At 37.1% G+C, this 24,117-nt stretch overlaps 1 protein-coding gene across 3 annotated transcripts; it reads right to left on the bottom strand.

Moving 5' to 3' along the window:
* Window positions 1-707: 707 nt before the first annotated feature.
* Window positions 708-22,914, bottom strand: TANGO2 (transport and golgi organization 2 homolog). Of its 3 annotated transcripts, XM_084538975.1 has the most exons (10): window positions 22,814-22,849; window positions 17,989-18,130; window positions 16,389-16,509; window positions 12,575-12,663; window positions 10,576-10,695; window positions 9,466-9,580; window positions 8,398-8,468; window positions 7,201-7,354; window positions 4,378-4,482; window positions 708-2,272 (listed from the first exon to the last, which is right to left on the bottom strand). In XM_084538975.1, exons 3-10 carry the CDS (start codon window positions 16,442-16,444, stop codon window positions 2,152-2,154), a joined length of 831 nt encoding a protein of 276 aa, XP_084395101.1. In that variant the 5' UTR covers window positions 16,445-16,509; window positions 17,989-18,130; window positions 22,814-22,849; the 3' UTR covers window positions 708-2,151. The 3 variants fall into 3 exon arrangements, with proteins under 3 accessions (XP_084395101.1, XP_084395100.1, XP_084395102.1); XM_084538974.1 differs by lacking the exon at window positions 17,989-18,130 and having other exon boundaries at window positions 22,814-22,914; XM_084538976.1 differs by lacking the exons at window positions 17,989-18,130; window positions 22,814-22,849 and adding an exon at window positions 22,516-22,757.
* Between the last annotated feature and the right edge of the window lie 1,203 nt (window positions 22,915-24,117).

Raw genomic sequence — 24,117 nt, forward strand, 5'->3', positions numbered from 1 at the left:
TAATCAAAGGGATATTCCATACAATGTGGTGTCACACTCAGCAATAAAAGGTGGAAACAGGAAGAAGAGGGGAGGGGTGGGCTCTCGTTGAGAAGATGTCGGTCCTCCTCTCGAACACCGGCTGCGTGCGTTGAGACCTTGCTTCAAGGACGTGGTCAATCATCACTCATTTGTGGGAAGTAGAGAGTAATTTCTTTCCTCTGCACTTCCATATAGCTTTCATTTATTTTGTTTGTTTTCCTCCCTTCTTTTTATTTTTTCCTTTTTCCCCCTCCCTTTTTCCCCTTTACCTTTTATTTCCCCTTAGTTAAATTGTTTAGTTCATGGTAGTCTTTATTTAATTATTACAATTATTTCCCTTTAATTAAATTATTCTTATCTCAACCCGTGAGTTGTTCTTTGCTTTACTTCTCCCCCTCCTCATCTAAAGGAGGGGGAGTGAGAGAGTGGTTGTGGGGTTTAGCTGCCCAGCACTGTAAAACCACCACACCATTACACTTGCACAGTGTTTTTTGTTTGAAGTTCACACATCCTTGAGTACAGAAAAGTTGCACACCTTTGTAAATGGTATCAGAAATGTTGCTAGTACATAATTAATAACCAAGAGGTGGTTAAAAATTACATGAAGCATATAGAAGGAAAAAATACCAGTGATCCATTATTAACTTAATATTCAGCATTCAAAGTAAATAAAATCAGAACACCAATAGCAGCAAAATGACTTAAGATTTTAATATATCTTCAGATCAGCTAAAATCCTTCCGTCACCTACCACTGGCACTGAATAATTGAAAACCATGCATTTAAATAGCTTTTTAATTCACAGCTGTTAGGAAACACAAAGCACATCTTAATATCCAACTTCTTCAGCAATATAAAACTGCAGTAACATCACCCTTACAATAGAGCTATTTTACTAAAAATATATGAGCAGTCATTCCAAGTTTTGATATATTACACCAATAAAGAAGTGAAGGCAAAATTGCACATGTACAAAATAGATGATATAAGTAAACTTCATATTCAGTTTGAGAGCTCTTTACATGCCTGCTGGGGAAGAAAAAACAATAATGTCGCCATACAGATAATTTTATTCCTTTCAAAGATAAACAAGTCAGTTTGCTTTTTTGTTTTTTTTTAAAGAGGTTTCAATGAATAGAACTGTAGAAGAAGTTAAGTTCAAACACTTCATGACTCTCAAATCAAGTTTTAGATTTAAGATCCACTAAGAATTAAGATAGCTGTACTATTTATAAGAAACCAAAAAAGAATCCCCCCACTGCTTTGCCTTCCCCAGGCAGAACAGTGCACCACAGCACTGCTGAAAAGTTTAGATGTTACTGATGCACTTAATGCTACAAAGATTTATTTAATGCACATTGGTATCAGCTACACAATCTTAATCTTTTATAATGAAGGGAAAGAAAAGTTTGGTAGAAACAATACAAGCAGCAAACTTTTCCCCTTCTCTGAACTGAAAGCATGTTTAATATTAAACACATCCTAAAAAAAAAAATAATCATTTTTTCTTGGCCAAAGACAGCCTTGCCCTGGAGGCAGGTGATATAAGCCTCATGATCCCTTCTGCACTTATGTTCTATGACTTCCAGACATTGGTTTCAGGCATCACGCGATATGGTTGTATTTGCGCACAAAGAAATTAGAAGTGTCTGTGAACAGAAATGGAACTGTAGCTGATTTCCTTTATACTCTATGTGCAAATAAAAACTAAGTTTTAAACAGAATTTAGATTGGAAAAGTTAGCTTGAGTCAGATTCTCCAAGAAGCTGCATGCATTTTCAGCACCAACTGAAATCAAAATAAATTCATGGTATGCAAGCAAGACACTGGATCACACCCAGAAGTATTATGTTTACACTTTCCATTGTTTTTATAATTTTTTTAAGCTTAGAAGCTAAAATAGAAAGCCACACAGTCAGATACAAATTTTTAAATAAGTTGCAACTTAATATAAGAACTGTTGGGTTTATGCAAAGGATTTGTGACTTTAATAGGGTATGCTACCAGTTTATTTAAACTTTTGTTTTTCTTGCTATTTTCGGCTTCTGGAGGCTGGTGGAAAACATTTACTGGAGCTTAACAGCTTGTTCTCGCATTGCTTTTATTACAATGCATTCAAATGGAAAGTTGTTATGTGTGCAGTTCGAATTCATAGGTGCTTGTTTCCCACTGGCTGACATCTGCATTGACCAGGTTGCGCTCTGTGAAAGTAACATGTCCTTCTGAATCAATAAGAACAACCGTGTTAGTCCTGAAACAACAAATGTAGAAGGTTAAGCCTTATACCCAATTCTGTAAATTTGTAGGGTTCCATCCCCCACCCCTAAAGGTTTTAATTCATTTTTCTCTTGACCACATCATCACCACACAAGCAGGTCAGAATTCACCGACAAGTTGAAATAGTTATTTTCAGACCCTTCTTCCTACATTCCATTGCTCTGATTCCCTGTTGCAGCTGCAGCAGCTGACAAGCATGATTAAAAAAGCCTTTTTTTTTCCTTATGTGCCAAGTATGTTTGAGTCAGAAGTAGCCTAAGTTTTTCTTACTCGTATCAACAGTACTCTTCCGTTCTTTCATTCCAAATGAATTGTCCATTACAATTTAAATATCATTGTTATGGTCACATTGTTATGATCACAAAAGCTCTTATTTCTGTAGGAATCTTCTGAAGAGGACATTAGTTTTCATGAAAAGCACATTCCATTCATGCATCTGTACTACTTTGTCAGCAGATTTTTTTCACGTATGCTGACAACATTTCTCCGTGGACACTGTGGTATCCAGCCAGGGAGATCACTGACTGGAAGTATGAGTTATCCCACCACCCTGATGTGGTGGTCTTCCAAATCATTTCACAGCTGTTCACTCATATGAAATGCTCAACACCCTCAGAAGAACACCATGAGCCCTAATTAACAGTCTCTAATCACTAAGCAGTGTTACTAAGGGAAAGATAAGTGAGCATACAATTATAGCAGCAGGGAAGACTTGAAATATAGTGCTAATTCACAAGAAAAATGTCAGTATTTCAAGAGATATCCCAGTAATAATCCTGTTTCCTTTGAAACAGTTATACTACAACCTGTAGTACAAGTGTAGGAAAATGCTTCTTTAGCATTTGAAGTGTTCATTATTTCATATTTAAGTGTTCTTGACATTCCTTTTATAGAGACTCAGTTTTTACCATCAGAAATACCAGCTTAAAATACATACTGAAATGAGCGCTCTGATTATCAATTTATATCTATACGGTGGAAATGCTATGGCTGACTAAACCAGAGAATCTGAAAAAGTCATTGGTAGTCTTAGAGCAGGCATTCCCTACAAGCAGCAACTGGGTTGACCTTTGATTTTGTCCCTCTCAGAATGAAGACAAGATACTGAGAATAAATACAAGACATTATATTATCCTTCTTGCACCTTCTGTAGACAGTCTGAGCAGAAATAAGAAACCCAGTAAAAACTGAAGCACCAGTTATGGGAAATGGAAATACATATCCTTTCAAAAAAGAGTAATAGTTCTTCATTGTTTGGAAGTGGCAGCTGGATAGAACAAGGATATTCCTGAAGAAACTTCTAACTTGCTTAGCTGCACAGATGACACCATTCTGTCTCTTGGAAGAGAAATAGGTTCTGCAATTGCTCAGGCATAGATAATTTTATTTTTATGCTAAAAAATGATTTTGAAGCTTTTCATGTTTTGTTTAGATCAAAACCAGAGGTGGTCAGATCTGTTACTACGCCAGGGAGCCAGGAGCTCAGTCGACAATACTCAAGTGGCAGTTAGAAGATGGTAGCGTTCCCTGAAACAGGACAATCCGAGATGACAAAGGTAGCTGTCAAGCTGCCTGGGGAAGTGTGAAACGTTCTTGCAGTTTGCATATGACTTCACAACACTTGCAGCTTAGACTAATTCTGCGCATTTGAGATGATACGGGAGAAAGTAGTGAAAGAAATATGAAAAAAAAGAAGGCCCATATGGTAGGAAGGGCTGCTATATAGTATGCAGAATAATGGAAATGAGCAAACATTAACTTCAAAAATATTAGCAAAAAGAAACTGGATGGTAAAATTCTCCCATTTAGAAAAACTGCATTATCTTGTTTTGGACAAACTGAAGTTGTATCTTCATAACTCCATTCCCACCAACAATGAATCATACCATGTACTTAAAGTATTGATCAGTAGCATATTTAAGAGATCAGAATATTGTAATTTAGTAAAGTGCTTCCTTGTACATGTAATATCTGAATAAGTTTAGAGCAGTCACTACACAGTTAAAATTGATGACAGCATGATTTTGATTTGATATGCTGTGATTCAGTACACATTTATATTGGATTATGAAATTTTACCTTGTTCCATAACCTGGGCAACGAACACATACAGCTGCATACTTGTTCAATATAGGACGTATGTACTCCTTCCCTTGGTCTTCAATCGCAGGGTCAGGTAATTGACTGAAAAAGTTGTAAAGCAGTAAAAAATATAGATATCTATTTTAATTCTCCCATGCACTCACCTCTCTTGCACTAAGATGTGTGTTTACTGTGTGGCTGGCAAATAAAAGTAAGATCAAAAAGGAGAGAAGTGTGAACTGTGTTTGAAATTAAATGAACAGAAAAATATAGAACAGCTTGTCAGCTCCTTCCAAAAGATATCTGAAGTCTAAAACTTTTGTCTCACTTAAATATTCTCATATCTTGACACGTTTCTCACTTTCATTATTGTTCTTTCATTGTCTTTGTGTATTTTAGTTTCCCCTACGGTCTCAATTAAAACATTAATGACCAAGCCATTTGAGGCGTGTCACAAACATGCGTTTTCCACTGAGCCTTCAAAGTTCTTTGTGTTGAACAGAGACCTCTCTGCTTTTTTCTTTTGTATGGAATACCTGGAAGATACCCATGAGAACCCTTACACTAAAATTTGTGAAGATGCAGTAGAATGCAAAGGTGAGCTTTGTATATAATCTCTTGATATATATTCCTATCGAAAATTGAAAGACACTTAGTAACTTAACTTGGAAGAATATCAAGCTTCATTTATTTTAACTGAATAACTGCCTGCATCCCACAGAGGAGTTGCTAAGGCCACAAAAGGTTATTGCAGCAACCCCATATCCCTGACTTCCCATTCATATCAACAGATTATTCTCATATTAGCCATAACTACAGCTTCCTAGTTCAATAACTAAAGATCTCAATTTAATTGCAGTTCATTTTAACTATCACTGCAACAGGTTTGATTTTTAAGCCTCTTCCATCAAGAGTATCACACTTGTGCCTCCTAGCACAGACCCAGTTGCAGGTATTCTCTTAAAGTGAGACCCAGTATTCTCTGGCTAAATTTAACAGCCTAATCAGCTGTACAGCGAATGCTAGGGAAGAACTAGGGAAGAAGGCAGAACAAAACACATGGATCAATTCAACCCCATTTTCAGAGCTCATCCCCCTCTGTAGATGAGACTAAGCAATTCATCATGGCTTTTACACCAAATTGGTCTCATTTTCTTTGTTCTGGTGGAAAAAAGGAGCTGGGGGTGTCTGTTTGAGGGAAAAGCAAGAATAGGTGCAATTCCAGTATGAAGACAGAACTAAGCTCTGCTCACTCCTATAGTGGGCATGTGGCTGGAGCATTCCATGATGCAATGGAGAACGCGTATAGCATGGGACTTGAGCCTGTGCGAACTGACAGCTTCTATCTCATACTCCACCACTAGCAGTTCTTGTATACTACACCCAGTCTCAAGCTTAATGGCCAAAAGCAGTTTTAAGGACAGAAGGAGTTGCAATACTTCTCTCAGAATAGTCAAAGCCAGGGTTAAAGCAGGAGAAGGGAGGTGAGGGACAAAAACCTGCATCTAGGATGAAGGAACGGAATTCTAAGAGTAAGTCAACCGCTTAATTTCTGTATCAGTGATCATAAAAAACAAGCAGTAAGGTATTTTACAAATGTTCAAAGCTATTGCATATAAATATGTTCAAATTTATTAAAAAAAAAAATCATTCTCAACATGTGCTTTGGAAAGATTACAGACTTCATCTTAAATATTGATTTCCATAAGTATTTCCACTCTATAATAAGATAATTTCAGATAAGATCATATTGGAATGTTGAACATTAAGGGAAGATTATTTTGACTTTTTTAAACTAGTGAAAGGTACAGGCTAACAATTTCTGGAAAAAATCACTTGATGTGATATCAAATAAAGTAAGATCATTTAGCAGACTTTCAATTACTACTCATTGTTCAGATGTCTAGGTTTGTAAGTAAACACATACTCCATAGTGCTAAAAATTCCACAAAGGAGTGTTTGCATAAAAATCAGTTTAAGGTTAGGACACTAGTTCTATATAACAGAATCAGCTTGACTTCAACACAAGTCTCCTTCTAGATAGAAAGGAAAGCTAGACATGCAAGTTACTGGACAGTGATCAAGGATACAAATTTAGACCACAGTACCTCCTTTACCCATTTTCATGTCTGGACATTCAAACATTATCATTTACTTCTAGATACCTAACTCAGAGGCTCAGGTTTGCTGTGGAGCCAATGGTGAATGGAGGAACCTTACTCAGATTCTCAAACTCACCTCAGAGAGCATCCTTGACTAGAGGCCTAAAGCTACACTATGCAAATACTCAGTTCCTTCCCCTATTTAGCGTATAATAAGTGCTCTTTTGAGGAAGACAATTAGTTCTATTTGAAAACAGTTGGTTTCTTGGCCTTCAGTGTCTACTCAGGGTAACAACGCAGAGTAGCTAGCAGATATTAACACAAACAGGCTCATATATACAAGGGTGTAGTGTGTAGCAAGAACCTGAACCTACAGTAAGCCTCCACAAACCCCATGGCAAGCAACATACACATCCTTTGTTTTGCACTCATTTTCCCTTAAAAAATTGCATTTCTTATTAAGGATAGCAGCTCAGAGAACTCAGTGTACCATCTATGAGCAGCAAGACAGTAACTGCAGCATTTACTGTTTCTGTTGTAAACACTGTAAAAATTCAGTCTCTGGAGAGACAAAACTTTGCCCTTCAATCCCCAGATATAAGTCAATTAATATAAGTTTTTTGTTTTTTTTTTTTTCTTTTTACACTCAAAATAGTTTCTATGCAGCTTTTACATTGGTCACATTGCATTTTGAACAAACTCAGTATTATTTTCTTACGGCTCTTGATTATTCATCACTGTAAGAAGCTCCTGCACCAAGTCTTCTCTGGCAAGGTCTTGACTTCTCTTGATCACTTCTGTGAAAAGCTGCTTCCCATACTGAAGTTTCTTCCATGGTGTATCCAACAAAGAATTACTCAATCCATATATTCCTATAAATACATACAAAAAACAAAATAGACACAAACAAATTAGTTGCCTGTGTGTGTCACTCTTAATAAAAAGAACTTAACCTTTTCTCAGCAACTGTTTTAGGCCACTACTTCTGACAGTTTTAATAGAAGAAAACAAAATACCCAAGAGCATCAGTACTTTACATTTACTAAAATTGGATGAATTTGTGATTTTCTACACTTATTAACACAGCATCCACTGTTGTGTCAAATATCAAAACTTCCCTGCCCATATCACAACAATAATATAAACTTTAGGGTATTACACAATCTAAGCACAAAATAACTCTCAATAACAATATTGTTCATTTCTACAAAGGAACTCCAACCCTCCAAGCTTTAAGTGTCATGAAATTAATGAAATATGTAATAAGGAGGTTATATGATAAGAATTAGAAACAATAATAAAATGAAGTCCAATGGCTGTGGACTACCAGCTACATATGATCTATATACATACTAAAGCCCATGGCAAGCAGCATCACATTTGGCTGTGCTTTAGCATTCTTCTAGGCTAATATTCAGTACTTAAATTGGCAATGAATTTGGAGTATTATTCTATGTAACTGACTAGCAAAGGACTAGATTTTAAATATTTTAAATCAGTTTACCTGATAAAGATGAAAATTTGTTTTAAAGCCAACCGTCACTAGGTGAGCACAATCACACTATGCTTTTAATAGTGCAAGGTAAGAAAAGTTTGGGTCAAACCCACAAATCTTTAAAAATCCCATTCCTCAAGACAGACCTCTGTCCTTCAATCATAATTCCTTAAGTAAAATGCCAGTAATTGCAGTGGAGGTGGGCACACTGATATGGATAGAAGCTTTTTATGAAATATTAATTCTTTACTGACATGCTTTAGCAAATATTTAAATGACTTTAAGGACATTTTTAAAGAATACAAACAAAGTTAGTGAAGACAATGCTTACATAGCCAAATTACTAGAGCAATACAGCTATATTCTGACTCTGTTAAAGTAACAGAAAGTCATAATCAGACTCTTCTGAAGCAAACCTACCAGGATTTAGGAAAATGGGTTCTGGCTCTCCTTTGTTTCCATAGTAGCAAATTACATCTCCTTTGGTGGTACTGAAAAACAAACAAGAATTTCTCCTTGAAAAGCCACCAGCTTCTATATTTGATTACGTGCTAATTTCTTGCAGCCTTCAAACACAGCAAGATGTTTTTTCTCATCACTGTTACTACTATGATACCACAGCCCAGGGATTAATCAATGCATTATATTACTCTCCTACTCTGAAAAACTTTATTATTACCATTGTCAAACGTTAATATTATCATTTTTAAACATAACAGTAATATAATTCAGAACGGCTGCACAGAAAGCAGGCAGGCTTATTGAAAAGAAAACCCTTGTGTTTTAAATAACTGGACACTTACGTACTGGTAGGGGTTTAAAAAAATGGATAGCTCATCACAGCAAATTAACATTTTGCCATCAACTCTTTTGTTTGACTATTGTATCCTAAGAGGCTCACCACTATTTACTTTCTGGCAGAAGTAAATTTTAGGTCCACTTGCAGCCATGTGATATCCAAATTTTTGGGTAAGATTCCTTGGCATTTTCCTAATGTAGTATTTTTGTTTGTTCTTTATTTATCTACAAGTCAAAAACCCTATAGCATAAGGTAGGCATAAGTACAAACCAAATCTTTGATCAAGAGTTTGGTAGTTGAAAAATCGTGGAGTGAGGATAAGGAGTTTTATAATTAAACAGAAGCATCTATATTTCAGAGACATTATGGAGCCAAGGTTTTGCCTTCTCAAAGAAGGCACACATAACCTTCAGGGAAAAGACTAATTATGGACCACTAGGAAAAAGAATTAAAACATTTTGCATCAAGCAATGATTAGTATACAAGATGCACCTCCAGTATTTAAAAGATTAAAAAAAGGAATTATGACAGGAATAACAATAGGCTCTTACCTGCCTACTAGTAAGACAAAGAGCTCTCCCTTTAGCTTGTAAGGAGATTCTATATTGTTACACTTCTGTGCTAACAAGTATTTGTACTATTATCTTTCTCCTTTGGAATTTGAACAACCATGGTGTTTGTAGACTTACTTGAAGTCAGCTGCTATTAAGTTAAATCCATTGTAAAGATGTCCTTCTACTGAAACTTTCTTCAAGTAAGAGTAACTGTCCAGATCTGAAGTCAAGAAGTTAGTTACAAGAGCACCTAAGAAAGAAGTACATGGAGCAACTTGAACATGTAAACTCACTTCTCTGTCAGACTTGGTAAAACAAGTAACAATATATAGTATTTCTACCACCAAGAGATTACAACAGTGGGGAAAAAAATCTAAACACCTTTAAAAGCCTTACAGCATCGTACCTTATTCAAATTAAGAGCTTGACATCTATTCTGAAGAACTCAATCAACTGCTCATTTCTACAGAGTTCATATTTACTAACTCTGTTCATATTTTCTAACTGCTGGATGTGCCTTTCTTCTCCTTCTCTCTCAAATAAGCTCTTTACTATAACTTCATTTTATATATGACATTAAAATAAAGTATCGATGACACGATTCATTCATTTCTCTATATATGATGTTTCACCATTGCATATCATATAGCAGTTAGAAGCAGAATGATTCTTACTTTTAGAAGTGCTTTCCCAGAGGAGTTTCTCCTTTTACTTCTGCCGCTCCAATTCATCGTGTGAGAAGGAATCTTTTAGACTAGCCTCTACCGTAACGCAAGTTGCATTGTTTCCCTAACTTAGCTCTTATCTAAAGAGCACACACATTTAAAAAGCCTAGTGTAATCTAAATCTAGCTTCACTCTTGTCTAGTTGTTCCAACTGTTAACTAGAATAATCATTTTAAGAGAAGACAGTTGGCACTATATTTCTTGTCTGAATGTTTCCACTTAATCTTGTTTTATTTTTTGCCTGCTTGATTAGAATATCATTATATAAGTCAAGTTCCCTGCACAGGGACTCAAACTTGTTCATAAATTCTGTTTAAAGCACATATCACTTTATAGCCTAATAAAATGGTTAAAATTAATATTGTAATAATAATAACAAAAATATTATTGTAAAATTAATATTGTAACTTGATTTTAACTTGAAAATGTTAACGTAATGTAACTTGAAATTAAGATTGTAACTTGATTTAATTGGGACACCAGGATTTGCTTGTATGCTTTTTTCCCATTTCTTTCATACCTCTTCCTTTTGCATTTTTGTCAGTCTTTGGCTGCATGTAGTTTGTCAGGGCTGCCATCTTGCCTTTCTTACTGATCCCCAGCCACGTCCCACCTTCTTTTCCTTCCTCCATATCCAGACCTGGTAAAATAAGTATGAGTTAGATTACATTCATTTTCAAAAATCGGTGTTAATTAAAAACATCTTAACGCAAATCCAGTCTTGATCAGGCTATATGAAAATGCAGTAGGTACAAAACTGTCTTTGTGGACTACTACAGGTAAAGTAAGCCCATTTACATTACACATACCCAATTGTGGGCTAAGAATTATTTTCCTTGTTGCTGAAATAGATGAGAGAGAATAAGTAAATCAAGTGTAAAAGCAAAATTTTAAGCTATAAAATCCATATAAAACTAAGTAGACTCAGAATTTCTTACTTCAAAATCAAGTCTCAGAAGATTAATGTTGTTTGCATGTTAAACATCGGAAATAACCAGAATAATTTAGAGTAAATTAGACAACTGAAAATTCTGTACTCAGGTAACAGCAATTTTGCAGGGGAGGAAGGAAGACCTGGTGCTGCAAAAATGAAGCCTACATCCAAACCTCTCTGCACAGAAGAAGGTAAGAAAAACACTACCTATTTGCAGCAAGCTTATGTTAAACAACAGGTGTTTAATGGAAAAAAGAAAACTGGTTTGATATACCATGCTTGTTGTTGGAAATGTTTTAATTCTGAATCATTCCATAATAGAACTTTAATTAGAATAAAAGTTTCGGATCCTTATTCAGGAACTCCTTCCTTTCTTCAGTAGCCAAAACTTCAATATCAAGTTTTAGCTGTCACATTTTTTACACAATATTTTATTAATGTTCTCTACCTTAACTGAAAGGCACACAAGAGAAAAAAAATAAAAGACAAATACCCAATGATAAACATATGCAATTGCTGTTTTCCTATACTGTTTTTAAGCTTATAAAATCTTCCATTAAGTCACAAAGAGTTATTATTTTTTGTTTGCTTTTTTTTGGTTCAAATTGATGCTCTCATTTGAGATAGCATTAGTAACTCAGAATGTTTTAACAGACTCTCCAGAGATAAGCCCACTGAATGGAGAATACGGAGAACTAGTTTCTTACACCAAATACAGTCACATCTGAGAAAGGTATAACAGGCAAAAACTCAGGGCCCTTCAGTTTTCAGGATAATTTTGTTTTGATGTTCTCTTTTGAACTGCTATGTAGCAGGGGAAGCAGCATCCAGAATATCTGGCATGAAATTGGAATGTCAGCCAGAACTTCAGTTTTGCAGTGCAGTGGGAGTAATTTATCCTCACATGCCTCCCTGCCAACACTAATAACACACAACATCAGCAAACAGTGTTTGCAAAGCCAAAACTTGGATGCAAAAAATGCTGTGTCTTCTAGAGCTTCACTTCTGTTTGAAAAAAGGGAGAAATATTGATTCTACTTAAAAAACCGAGATTCCCTACTATGGAAAACCAGACAACTGACAGCATTTTGTTAAACTGACTGTACACAGAAATCTAATAAGCCAATGGATTAATAACAAACTATTCTGTAGCCTATAAATCACTAACTGATAAGAAGTCAGAAAAAAATATTTCCTTCAGGTTTGGTTTAACGATTTCAAGTCAGTATTAGAAACAGTGAGTCTGTAGAATAATTCCATCTATTTTTACATAAGTATTTCAGTGTATCTGACAAAGCTAAATTGTGAGGGACAAACTAATTTAATGTATTTCCATTTCACTGCTTGGACTGCAGTCAAAGAACATAAAACTGAGAACAAAAAAGCCACATGATATCAAAACACAAATGAGACAATAACAGCACAACTCACCTTCTTCCCAAGTCATGACATGGTTTCCCCAGAAGTATAAGGGAGACTCATATTTCTTAGCAATGCAACCCACCCACCCCACCATAACAAAAATCCAGGCTTTAATCCCCTTATAAACTGTATCAAAACTAAACTTCTTGTTTTAGGTACATACCACTAAGGATCTCATTGCTGCTGTCCCAAAAATCTGCAGATTTGGATGGTCTGTTGTAAAATTCATCTCTATTAGCTGCTAGAATAAGTCTGTAGAACACAAGAGTAGTGAAATACTATTACTTAGAAATAGCAACTTCACAGTACAGACAGGAGCTAACCCTTGCCACAGCATTAGCTCATTCTAAGTATGAAACTATCCTTTACCTTACCATCTCACCTTTATCACTCTGATAAAGTTGAATCACAGCTGACAACAGCTTTCTCTCAGACTTGTGAAAGATCTCAAGATAATCTTGTTACATGAATGAGTCCGATATTTTCAAAGAACAGAATTGAAAGCAATCTCTTGCCTTGCAACTGTTAAGATCTTAATTTAATCTTAAAACACATTAGTATGCAAAGTTACAACTTAAAAAAAAAAATCTAAACTCACAGGCTTAGAGGAAGCTTGCCTGAAGAACGTGTGTGAGATTTGTTCCCCTAATGTTCTCCATTCTCTCCAGCCATATTACTTAATATTTAATTTTAGCAAAACGCCATCTTTCAGAAACATGCAGATTTCCTTAACTAATTTTCTATAACCTCAGCATCTTCTTCACTATCTGTTCCTCTTAACACCTGCACGTCAATTACATTTATGCAGCAGAAGCCAAGTTTGCAGCTGTAAACTGAACCACATACTTCTCACTATTTTTCAAGCCATAGCACATGAATCCATTTTGTTATTCAGCATTCAAAGGTACTGACATTTTTCATAGATTTTGAGACTTTTCCTGCCAATTCTTCATTCATATAATGTTGTGCAACATGACCATGAGTTGTCAGATGCGCACTAGTGATGCTGCAGAAACAGTTATAATTAGCTACAGAGAAAAGGCAGCTGGTACTTCAGTGCCATCCTTACTGTAAGGCAGGTACTTAGTACTTCACCCAAAGACATCACCTTTTGGAAAGCAGAGTATGTATTTTACCCTTCCAATGCCAAATAATCACAACATTCAGTTCAGTCTGGCATTATTTCTTCCCTCTTCCACCCGATTCCAGTCTTTGATCTATAGATTTTTCAGCTAGTTTCAATTTATCATCTTGCTTAATATCCTCCCTTTACAGCAAGCGCCTTATTTCCCCAGATTTCACTTAAACATCTCTATCTTAGTTTGAACTGTATCAGTTCTTATTTCTTGAAGCTCCAATTGGATTTTCGCCTTCAATAACCCCAAACATGAAAACAGTTTATAGAACCTAAATAGCAAGAAAAAGTGAAAGTTTCCCAGTGTGCTAGAATAAGTCTTCAAAAGACGTTTAGATGTAGAGCTTAGGGATATGGTTTAGTGGGGACTGCTAGCGTTAGGTCAGAGGTTGGACTCGATGATCTTGAGGTCTCTTCCAACCTAGAAAATTCTGTGATTCTGTGTAATATTCCCCATCTCAAATACACAGATCCTAAAGCTCAAAAGACTAGTACACAGGATTGTGTATTCAAAACATCTTCATTTTGTATTCTATGGAACTTAATCATACTAAAAAGAAATACTATTAAGTGACCCTCATTATCTAATAGATTAGAAAAGACTTAGATATTTTTATAGCTGAAATAATTCAACTGTATCAGAATTTATTTATTAAGATTTATTTAAATGTTGAGGTAGAGATGAAAACATGAGAGATGACTCCATTAACGCAATTTCCTACAATACAATTCAGTTCCATAAAAAGGACTGATTATAGCTTTGAAGCTTGAAATGTATTTTATTCCTAAGATGCACACAGCATAGTTTGAAACAATATAATGGCAGCATGTTACCTTTGACAATAATAATAGACTACAGTAAAACATCTGTTACAACACTAAACTTCACTACAGATAGGCCTATAGAGAGCACAAAGGGTAGAAAAATCAAGTGTCAAGCGTACAGAAAGACAGGTTCATAAATGTATTAAAAAGATGATCTGTAAGCTTTTTGCTTAATTAGGTACTCACGAGAAGTGGCCAACGTACTTTTCTAGAAACCAAAAAGACTACTAAATACCTGAATTTGGGCCAACACAACGTTTTCCTATTTTGACACTGAGGGCAATTTGTTTCCTGTTATGAATCAAAATTTCAAATGCAATGCAACTTGACTCAAAGGCTAAAGTTGCAAGCAAACTACTCAGAGTTTTACTTTTAAATAAAATACAAATTTCACTTGGCAAACAACTATAATTTAAATCCAAAGGATTTTCCCCAGAGGCATTAAATTGATTTTTTTTTTTTTTTTTTGCTAATTAGCGATACAAAGAAAGTCATACCAAATAAATTGATGTATTAGTTCAGTACCATTTCCATCAAAGAAACCCTTTTCAGGCAGATTCCAGACAGAAAGGAATGCACGCTATGGACAACCGAAGCTTTGGTTCTCAATCCTTTCTTTCTATAGAATGGCATCCTTTGCTCAATACAAAAGGGCAGAAAAAACAAGTAAATGAAAAACACAAAGCATACTGATTCTGTAAGTTTCTGGAAGAATACTGACACTTCTGTGTCACAAAGTAATACAGAACCTATACAGTATGCAAAAACACAGAAAACAGAATGTGAGTCTTCCTACTAGCCTGAAGTACTCTTTCCATTATCTACTGAATGTGCTTTAAGACACTAACATTGGATATAAGCTTTAAAGATTAAGGTCTCTAATGGGACAAAATTGTTAGGGGAAGTTTAATGTTAGTGAAACTCGCTGGATGACATCAGTGTATTCATTTAAAAGTACCTGGAAGCATGAATACTTGTTTTGACTTAAGGTTTCAGCTAAAGGTGCCATATAATCAGATAGTTTATTAGCTAAAATTTTAACTGCAGCCAGATTTGTGTGGGACATGGAGGGTGTTGCTAGGACATTTACTAACAGCTCTTCAATTCCAAATTTGCAGTACTAGCTTGTTTTACATTGATACAGGATTTCAAATCCCACTGTTTGTTTTCAAACTGAGCATTTTTTGAAACACATTTAATTTTAAGACAATAACCGAAAATCTTCAGGTATCCCTTGTCCCAAAAGGGAACTGACAGACAAATAACTACGTGGATATCTTGACTACACCTTTCTGTATTTTTGAACACAGTTGTGCCTATTCACAAGCTTGTTCTGTCAAAACTGGAGTGCAACATGGTGTGGTGAGTAGCCATTATTTAATACTGAACAGAGCAGTGAACTATACAGTGAAGAAGGTATTGTTGTTGGGAGGAGGCAAGGTTAACCAGAAACTACACAAGCAATATGGTCTCATTTTGAGCATCTTTTGGACTCAATGTATTTGTCTATTAGGTTACAGAACTGGACCACTAATCAGAACTGCACAGTGTATACATAAATTAAAAATAGCATGTGAAGCAGACTAACAACTGTGTAATACTTCTGCTCCACTGGCTACCTGGTACTCTGCAGGCCAAATTCAAATTATTGGCTTCAATACAAAAGCACTAGAAATTTCTAAACTACAAGAAGAAATTGCATCTTTTTCTGAACCTTATTGCTACAACTGCAGGACTTTGAAACTCTGGATTATAATTTTTAAATGCTGCATCCTACATAACATTATAGACCACCATCAAGATGTCTGTGACTATAGCCCAAGCCTTCTGACAGTTGCAAAACAAAGGGTTTTCAAAGTGTAACAGGAAGCACTCCAATGAAGAAAGTCACGAAGTTCGACATTACCCAAGCATAATTGAATACCTAATACTGACTTTTGAATCTACAATTCAAACACAGGGTACAAGAAGAAATGGTTAACACACACGTTTCTGTAATTTTTTATACCATCTTTACCTGTATGCATTTTTTGAAACTGGTCGGGGGTCAAATTTGAACAGCAGGATGCACATTGAAGAATGATGATTAAGTCCTGTTTCTTCAACAAATGCTCAGTGCAAGGTCATTCTGTAATAGCCTACAAGGAAAATAAAGATCATCTATTACACTGCAAGTTATAAAAATAGAACCTTGACTCTATGCTGAAGCTTAAACATTGCAATGTTCACACTAATAGCTTTCAATTAAAATAGATAAATCAGGACATCAAAAGTGCATTTGTTTCAATAAACAGTTTTCTACTTCTAAAAAAATCTATTGTTTAAACACGATTCTTGGCTAATTCAGAATTGTACTAAGGGAACAACCATCAGGAAAATATTGACAAAACCTAGAGCAATAACAATACATAAGACTCACGTAATTATCTGCTCATTAACAATAAGGTAGCACTACGTTTTTCAGGTCTTAATTAAGGCAAAATACTTCCCTTATAATGAAAATAAACAACTGTTGCAGAAGCTGAAAAAGCCTGATCAAAGACATTCCTAAAGCTGTAAAGAAAACATACTTTAGGCCAAGCTACCATTAAGGATAGTCACCTGCCTTTCCTGAATTGTGCAAATCTCAGAGGTTACTGTTTACATAACTTATTGCATAGGTCATACAGACACTGAACAGGATTTTTGGTTTTTATTAAGCTTTGCCAGGCTATTTCAGAAACACAGCTCAAAGGAGATCCCAGCTGCTTCTGTAAAGCTATCAGCCAACAAAAGGCTTACATAAAAACCGTTGCTCACAAACTCATTTGGCAGCTTTTTTTTTTTTAAAAAAAAAAAAAAAACACACCCAACCCCCATCACAGTTCTCTGGAGATACGAACATTTTCTCAACACTTCGAAAACCTTTCTAGAACCCATCATTATCCTTTGGTACTACTGCTCTGGCAGAAGCATCTGTCTCTCACCTTATCAACCCTGCCTGGTGTTATTACAGTTCAATAATTTTCATTTGTGCTTTTAATAACTCCACATATCAAAATTATTATTTACCTTGGGCTCCACCTACTGGCCTTGAAACAAGATTAAATGTTTGTAGGTCACATACAAACAATCCAACCTTTTTTTTAACTCACATTTTTATGCCAGCTAAAAAGCACAGCTAGCCCTTACTACAGCAGTGACATTTAATTTGACAAAAGAGGCAAATAATGTGTTTCAGTATCTTCTTTGATCAAAGTTGACAGTGTATTTGCAGCACCTGCCTCGTCTTTATACCCAGGGTTGGATGTTAAGCTTAAAATATTAAGTAGTAAAGTATTTTAAGTCAGGCTTAAATTTAGATATGCCAAAATGAGACAATTAACAAACATCAAGAGGAAAAGAACCAGAGAGGCTGTCTGCTGAAGCATAACTAAAAGAAAATCCTAAAATAACTAAAAGGAAACTCCTTTGTCTCCTCCCAGTCTGAACCTAAGTCACTCCACAGTTATGTACAATTTAGGGAAAAACCTTAGATAACGCAAAATATCCACATTTCCAGCAACCAGGTGATGAAGTAATAGCTACAACGTTTTAGGACAGAGCTGAGAAAGACAGAAAAACATGACAAGTGTTACCCCAGTGCCTGACTGCAGGGCCACAGCTGCTTTTAAGACAAGAGAGGACACGATGCGGATTGGCCTGGATCTCTGTGCCCTGCTGCTGTTTAGCAGCATGATTCCTGTGCCTGCTACACGGCCACACACACACCGCTTCCTGCTGAAACCAAGAAGAGCAGCAGGTTAACTGAGAAGCCACATACTGCTCTGTGTTTGATCAACTTCCTTCATAACTGAAATGCTTCTAAGAGAGCATATTTACAAAGATTGTGTCACTACTGCTCCATTATACTTTTCTCCAAACAGAAAGCCCTGCTGCAAACCTGTAATATAAGGTTGAGACTGTCCTAGAGTAGACATCAGATTGCACTGAGAAATCTTAATGCTTCTGTAGAGAGCTACAAGACAGAATAGTGACTATTGTCCAAGCTTACTGAAAAACTAGTTTCAGTATGTTATCGTCATCAACACAAAAACAACACAAATTCAAGATGGAAGCCCAACAGCCATCCTTTGACTTCTGAACTACATTAGCTTTGGGTTTTGTTTTGCTGCTTTAAGCCTTTGACAAAATATAAAACTTTCTTTAAGAAAGATTTCTCAAGAAACATTGTTCCACTAATGACGTAACGGTAATTAATAGACTGAGGTCTCACTCGTTCTGCCATAGAGAAAATAATAGGCTTCTGAAGAAATAATATAATTTTATACCACAACTCATATGGAGTGGGAAGATTGTTCTGGATTACCACTGTGTACTTTTCATTGTTCTGCATTGTTAAAAAATTCTCTTGAAAATCACTTTTCATTCAAGAAGAAAAGCAGTCTTCAAAAATCCTTCTTTGACTAAATAGTTGAACACAAATGAAGATTTCAGCAACTAGGTTTCTTACTGTAGTCTCGCCTCAGTTACTCAACTTTGATTCTTTTAGTTTTTTTGATATCACTCCAATTACCTCATTAGTCTTTTACCTTACATGAAGCTTAGACTGTAAAATAAAGCACTTCTATTGTTAGTTACAGTAGACAGAGCAGCAATAGAGATGAGAACAGAAACATTTAATCAGAAGTCTTCATACAGGTGTCATTCTTTCAAGTCCATACTCACATTAAGAGGGTGCTGCAACCACAGGCACGAGATAAGCCTATTGCACAGAGCTGCTTTACAAAGCAGACGTGCTCAGCTCAGCCTTCTGATCATTCAGGACAGTCTCCCACATATTGAGAGGAGTAAGATTTAAAAAGCTTAGGTCAGCACTGGCTTCTACACTTGCAACTTTATCCCATAGCAGGTCCAAAGCTTGATCAAAAACTGACTTTCTAGCTTCATTTCAGCAGAAAGCACACTTTCAGGATTATCCTTAGATATGCAGAGGAGGTTTAGCAGTTTTTTTTTTTCCCTGTTAATTAAAGAGTTCAACTAAAAAAGGCTAGGATATGGCACAACAAATACCTTCTGGTTTTCTTTCCGAACACAATTCAAGTCAGAATATGCATTCTGTCCAATATAACAAGGTCTACAGAATGGAGAAATAGTTTATCATAAGGTAGAGACGTCAAAAACTTAGTGCACTCCAGATAATGTGCTTCTATAAAAACCAGCTTTATTATTCCTAGTCAATAAGCTGACAGTTACCAAGCGTGAAATGATGGCAACGATCTCCTATTTCTGTAATATGTTTTTAGTCTGCTATCTAACTTATGCCTAATACACACAAGCTAGCTTGACAAGAGTTACAAACATCCTGTAATTAAGCGTTCTGCTCCAAATGGCACTGCTGATTTGGAAATGACATTGAAGTAACTAACACTTCTTATTCTGTGCTACTGTACTCAGTTAGACCATACACATATTGTTTTACTAGCTTTAACAACCTGTTAAAAGCCTGAGTGGATACCTGCCAGTACACAGTAGTGTTTAGAGGCACTATCAGGAGACCAAAACATGATAGATTGTTTGCTCCTTTCATAGGGTTCTACCATCATCTGGTTGATTAGAAGCAATCAGTTCACAATTTGGCATAAAACCATTTTACCCTTACGGTCTCCCAGTAGCAGTCTTTGAAAAATGAAGCCATTTGCTACATATTTTGTTTTTGCAAATGAAGCATCATAAATAACATCTGCCAGTTACCACAGCAATCTCAATTGCTTATCAGCTGATCTAAAACTGTTCTTTGGGTGAGTCGAAAAGACAGCTCAAGATCATTAATCACTGGATTCTGATTGTTTTATGCACCACAACAATAACTCTGACATCTGAAATTACTTTACTACTGCTTTTGCATTTGTTTAAAGGCAACTGAGGACTATATCCCTCAAATGTCCATAAAAGAGTAAGACTGAATGCATATTCTTTCAGTAGCAGAATGAGATTTTTATACCGAGCTTCAAAATAAACGTTGAAATTAAGAGGTGTTTGATTATGTTAAAAGTAACCTACTTCTTTTTTATTACACCTCCCACCCATGAAAGCATGACAGCTGTTTTGTATTTTAAAGCATTTTACTGGTTTCATTTTGTACTTCTGCTGTCTAGCACACTCCTGTGTGTCGTATTAATCACATCGATCGTGAGCTTACAACCTCTTCAAAAGCAATGGGACAGAGCCCAGTGACTTCCAGAGAAGGACTGAACAGGAAAGATTAATTTGACAAAAAGAAAAAAGCAGTACGTGAAGCAATCCAGAGAAGCAACAGCATACGTGTAAGAAAGCAGTTTTAACTAAATCAGAGCTGTGAAACAAGTTAGATTTTTCAGGAACAGCAATATTATTTTAAGTAAATGGATAGGCCTAACATTTCAAGACTTGTATTTCCATCTGAAACTTCCCAGAGGGTACAGGTGATAGCTCATTTTAGTGATTTTAATTGTAGCTTCTCAACATGAAATATATAGAAGTTCAGAAGCGCATATATGTGGAACTGTTGGGTAAAGCAATACCATATACAGGCATTAGGTGGGATTTCCTCTTAGGACTCAGAGGACCTGTTCCAGAACATGTTTCGTCCTTGAACGCATGCTTTTAATTTACTGTTGTACCTTTCTGAAAGTTAGGTAAATATGAGAGAGAAGAGATGGATCTATATTCCGTCACCTTTCCAGTTGTTCAGTATAAAGACAATTCATAACTAAACTAGGGTTCGTAACCTTACCAAGGTGAAGAGTCTTCACTTCACGAGGTAGCAATGCAAACTAGAACACTTATGAAAACAGAAAATAACACAAAAGGGGCATGCCATTGCCAAGTCTGATGAGGTAAGATTTAAAATAACTTATTTTTGGCTTCCTGTTTTCTTCCTCAGGCATTTTACTCTGTTTAGTCCACTGCACAGCTCCCAGGAGAAACAACAGTAAACATCTGGCAGCACACTACACGTTGGGAACATTTACAAGGGGTGGAACAGGACAGCCTTTCCCCCAGTTTCTCAAGAGTAACTGTTCTCCTCTGACACAGCTCTGCAGACCCATAGTCATTCCCAGACTTCGTCCTCTTACACAGAGACTATTTATTATTTTTAGCTTCCACAATTCTTTGGTTTCCTTTTGTAAGGAATCACCTAGGAATCCTTTTTGGGCAAGAAAATCCATTTCCCACTCCTTACTCACAAGAAGTCTAAGTTACAAGTTGCTGGAGGAAATACTTCAAAGAATCATACATACTTGCTCTGCTCATTTCCTCTTCTCTAGAGATGTCCTGCTAGACACTTACAGAGACAGGACACCAGTCTATACCAGCTTTGGATCTGACCCAGTCTGGCCTGTCTTAGATTTTTAAGCTTAATTTCCTGTGATGGAAAGACTGCAACCATCACTTACGTATTTACGTTTATTAATCTCATCCTCCCTACCTCATCTACAGCAACTCTCAGCATGCTTCGTGTCCTGAAGAAAACGTGGTACGGTCATGGGGTGGCAGGCATCTTACAGACTTGGGAGTGGGAGAGAGAGAAATCAACATAAAGCAAAACCCAACAGCTAAGTAGAAGAAAGAAGCACTGAAAGCATCCTTATTTGAGAAGAAGCATATTTGCTTCTTTCAAGATAGCAAATAGAAAGTTAATGTTGCAAGGCTATAATGGTCTTCCAAGATTATTGCTTTGACTTCAGACACGAGGCAAGAAAAGCAGGATGTTGTCAGTTGTGCTGTTAACTGTTATTTATTCAAGGTAATGTTAACACGCTCACTGAAAACACATGCCCATAAAAGTAACTTTGTTGATCGCTATCAGGATTCAGCAGATTCACTAGGAATTGCTCTCACAAGAGAGAAACCAACGTTAGGCCTATCTGCTTTTTTAAAAAAAAAAAAAAAAAAAAAAAAAAAAAAAAAAAAGCATTATATACCTGTGAGAACATATAAATATTCTATTTGGAAAACAGCAAAAGAGCTTCAAGGACAACTGAGACACTACAATCAGTACTGCAAGAATCAATTAAAACTGCATAGGGCTGATAAGAACTACAGAAGTCTGAAACAACTCAACTAGCACAAGAAGTAGCGAATTTGGCCAAAAAAGGCCCAGCTCCCGATACACACTGTACCTTTACAGCCCAGCAGGGAGCGCCCCAGTGACCGGGGTGCCTCAGGGCTCCGGCACCTCAGAGGACCTCAGGTGAGCAGCACGGAAACGCTCAGAGCAGAGAAACCCCCGGGGACACCTGAGGCAACCCCCCCGCCTCACGGACCCCCTCGCCGAGCGCGCAGAGGTGGCGGCGCTGAGGGGAGGGAGGCCCGGGGCTGAGGTGACCCTGCTGGGACCCGGCGCGGGAAGGGTCCCGCGCGCGAGGCGGCAGCGCGAGCCCGGCCGTCAGCAGCCCGCCCGCCCGGCTCCGCACTCACCCAGCGCGCTCCGCCACCACCCGCACATCCCCACCTGCCCGCTTCCGGCAGCGCAGCCAGTTTAAAACAACACCCGCCCCTATTGGCTCTCGGTGCCCCGCCCACCGAGGGCTATTGGAGGGCCGGGTCTCCCGCCTCTCCTCCTCGAGATGCTATTGGGTGGTTACTCCGCCGCTCAGGGCGGGCGCTGAGGGGTGCTGGCGTACAGGTGCCCGCTGGGCTCCGCCTCCTCTCAGTGGCCCCGACGGCCCGGGCCGCGCGGGGCGAGCTGAGGGGGGGTCTCGCTCCCGCTCCGCACTTCGGCACTGGGCCTGCCTTAGGGGGGGATGGTGTGTGGGGGTTACAGGCAGCCCGGCACTGGGCACTAAGGACACATCACCTTCAGCACAGTATAAGGAATTGTGCATACTAGATTTAGTAGCCGTTCAGACCCTTCTTTCTATTTCCCATGTCTATTTTGTTCTAAATAAAGCAACCCAGGTAACGTTGTCCCTTGTAGACCCTGCTTAGGGCATGTGAGTATAATTCCTGTTTGTCAAACTAGAAGAGTCTGATCTCAAGTAGGTGGTGATTCTGCGTCCATTTTAAGTACTTTTAGTGAAGATAGTGGTACTACCTGTCAGCACACAATCTCTAGAAAGCATTAAAAATAATAAAAAAAAATAAAAGATGCTTAGTGAAAAGTTCATAGAAATGTCCTAAGTCTGAAGAAATAAAAGAGAAATAGTTCTGACATTTGTCTCAAAACTTTGTGCCATCTTGTAAGTGCTGGAATATATGTGTTACGTGGAACCCATAAACCATAACTTAAATGCTTAAATATCTTTTAATTTGGAGCTCTCAAAAATTATTTGCTTAGGTGGGGACATCAATGACCCAGACAGAGCATTCTACATGTGTAGGTGGTAATGTAAGATCTTTATGGGTAAAATTTGTGGCTTAGTAGCTAAATTGGTAGCTCACATTACTGATCTTGCTACAGAATCATATGATGTACCTGATTTAACTCATACCAACCAAGTAAAATATATTTTAATATAAAAGTGTGAAAAAAATGCATCTGGAAACAAAGCATGCAGGGATATGGATAACTTGGCAAGTACTTTAGAAAATAATGCAGCTCTTACCACATATAAAAGCTTCAGCAGGACCGCTCAGGGTAATACTGTGGTAAATGGGACTAATGCAATCCTTTTAAATATAAAACGGGATATCTCGGGGAGACAGGGGAGCAATGTGCTTTGCCTACAGCTCTGATGAGGGCAATCCTGGAAGGCAGCCCCATCAGCATCCAGTTCGGGCAG

The sequence above is a fragment of the Aythya ferina genome, assembly GCF_964211825.1.
Source record: "Aythya ferina genome assembly, chromosome: 17".
Lineage (NCBI taxonomy): Eukaryota > Metazoa > Chordata > Aves > Anseriformes > Anatidae > Aythya > Aythya ferina.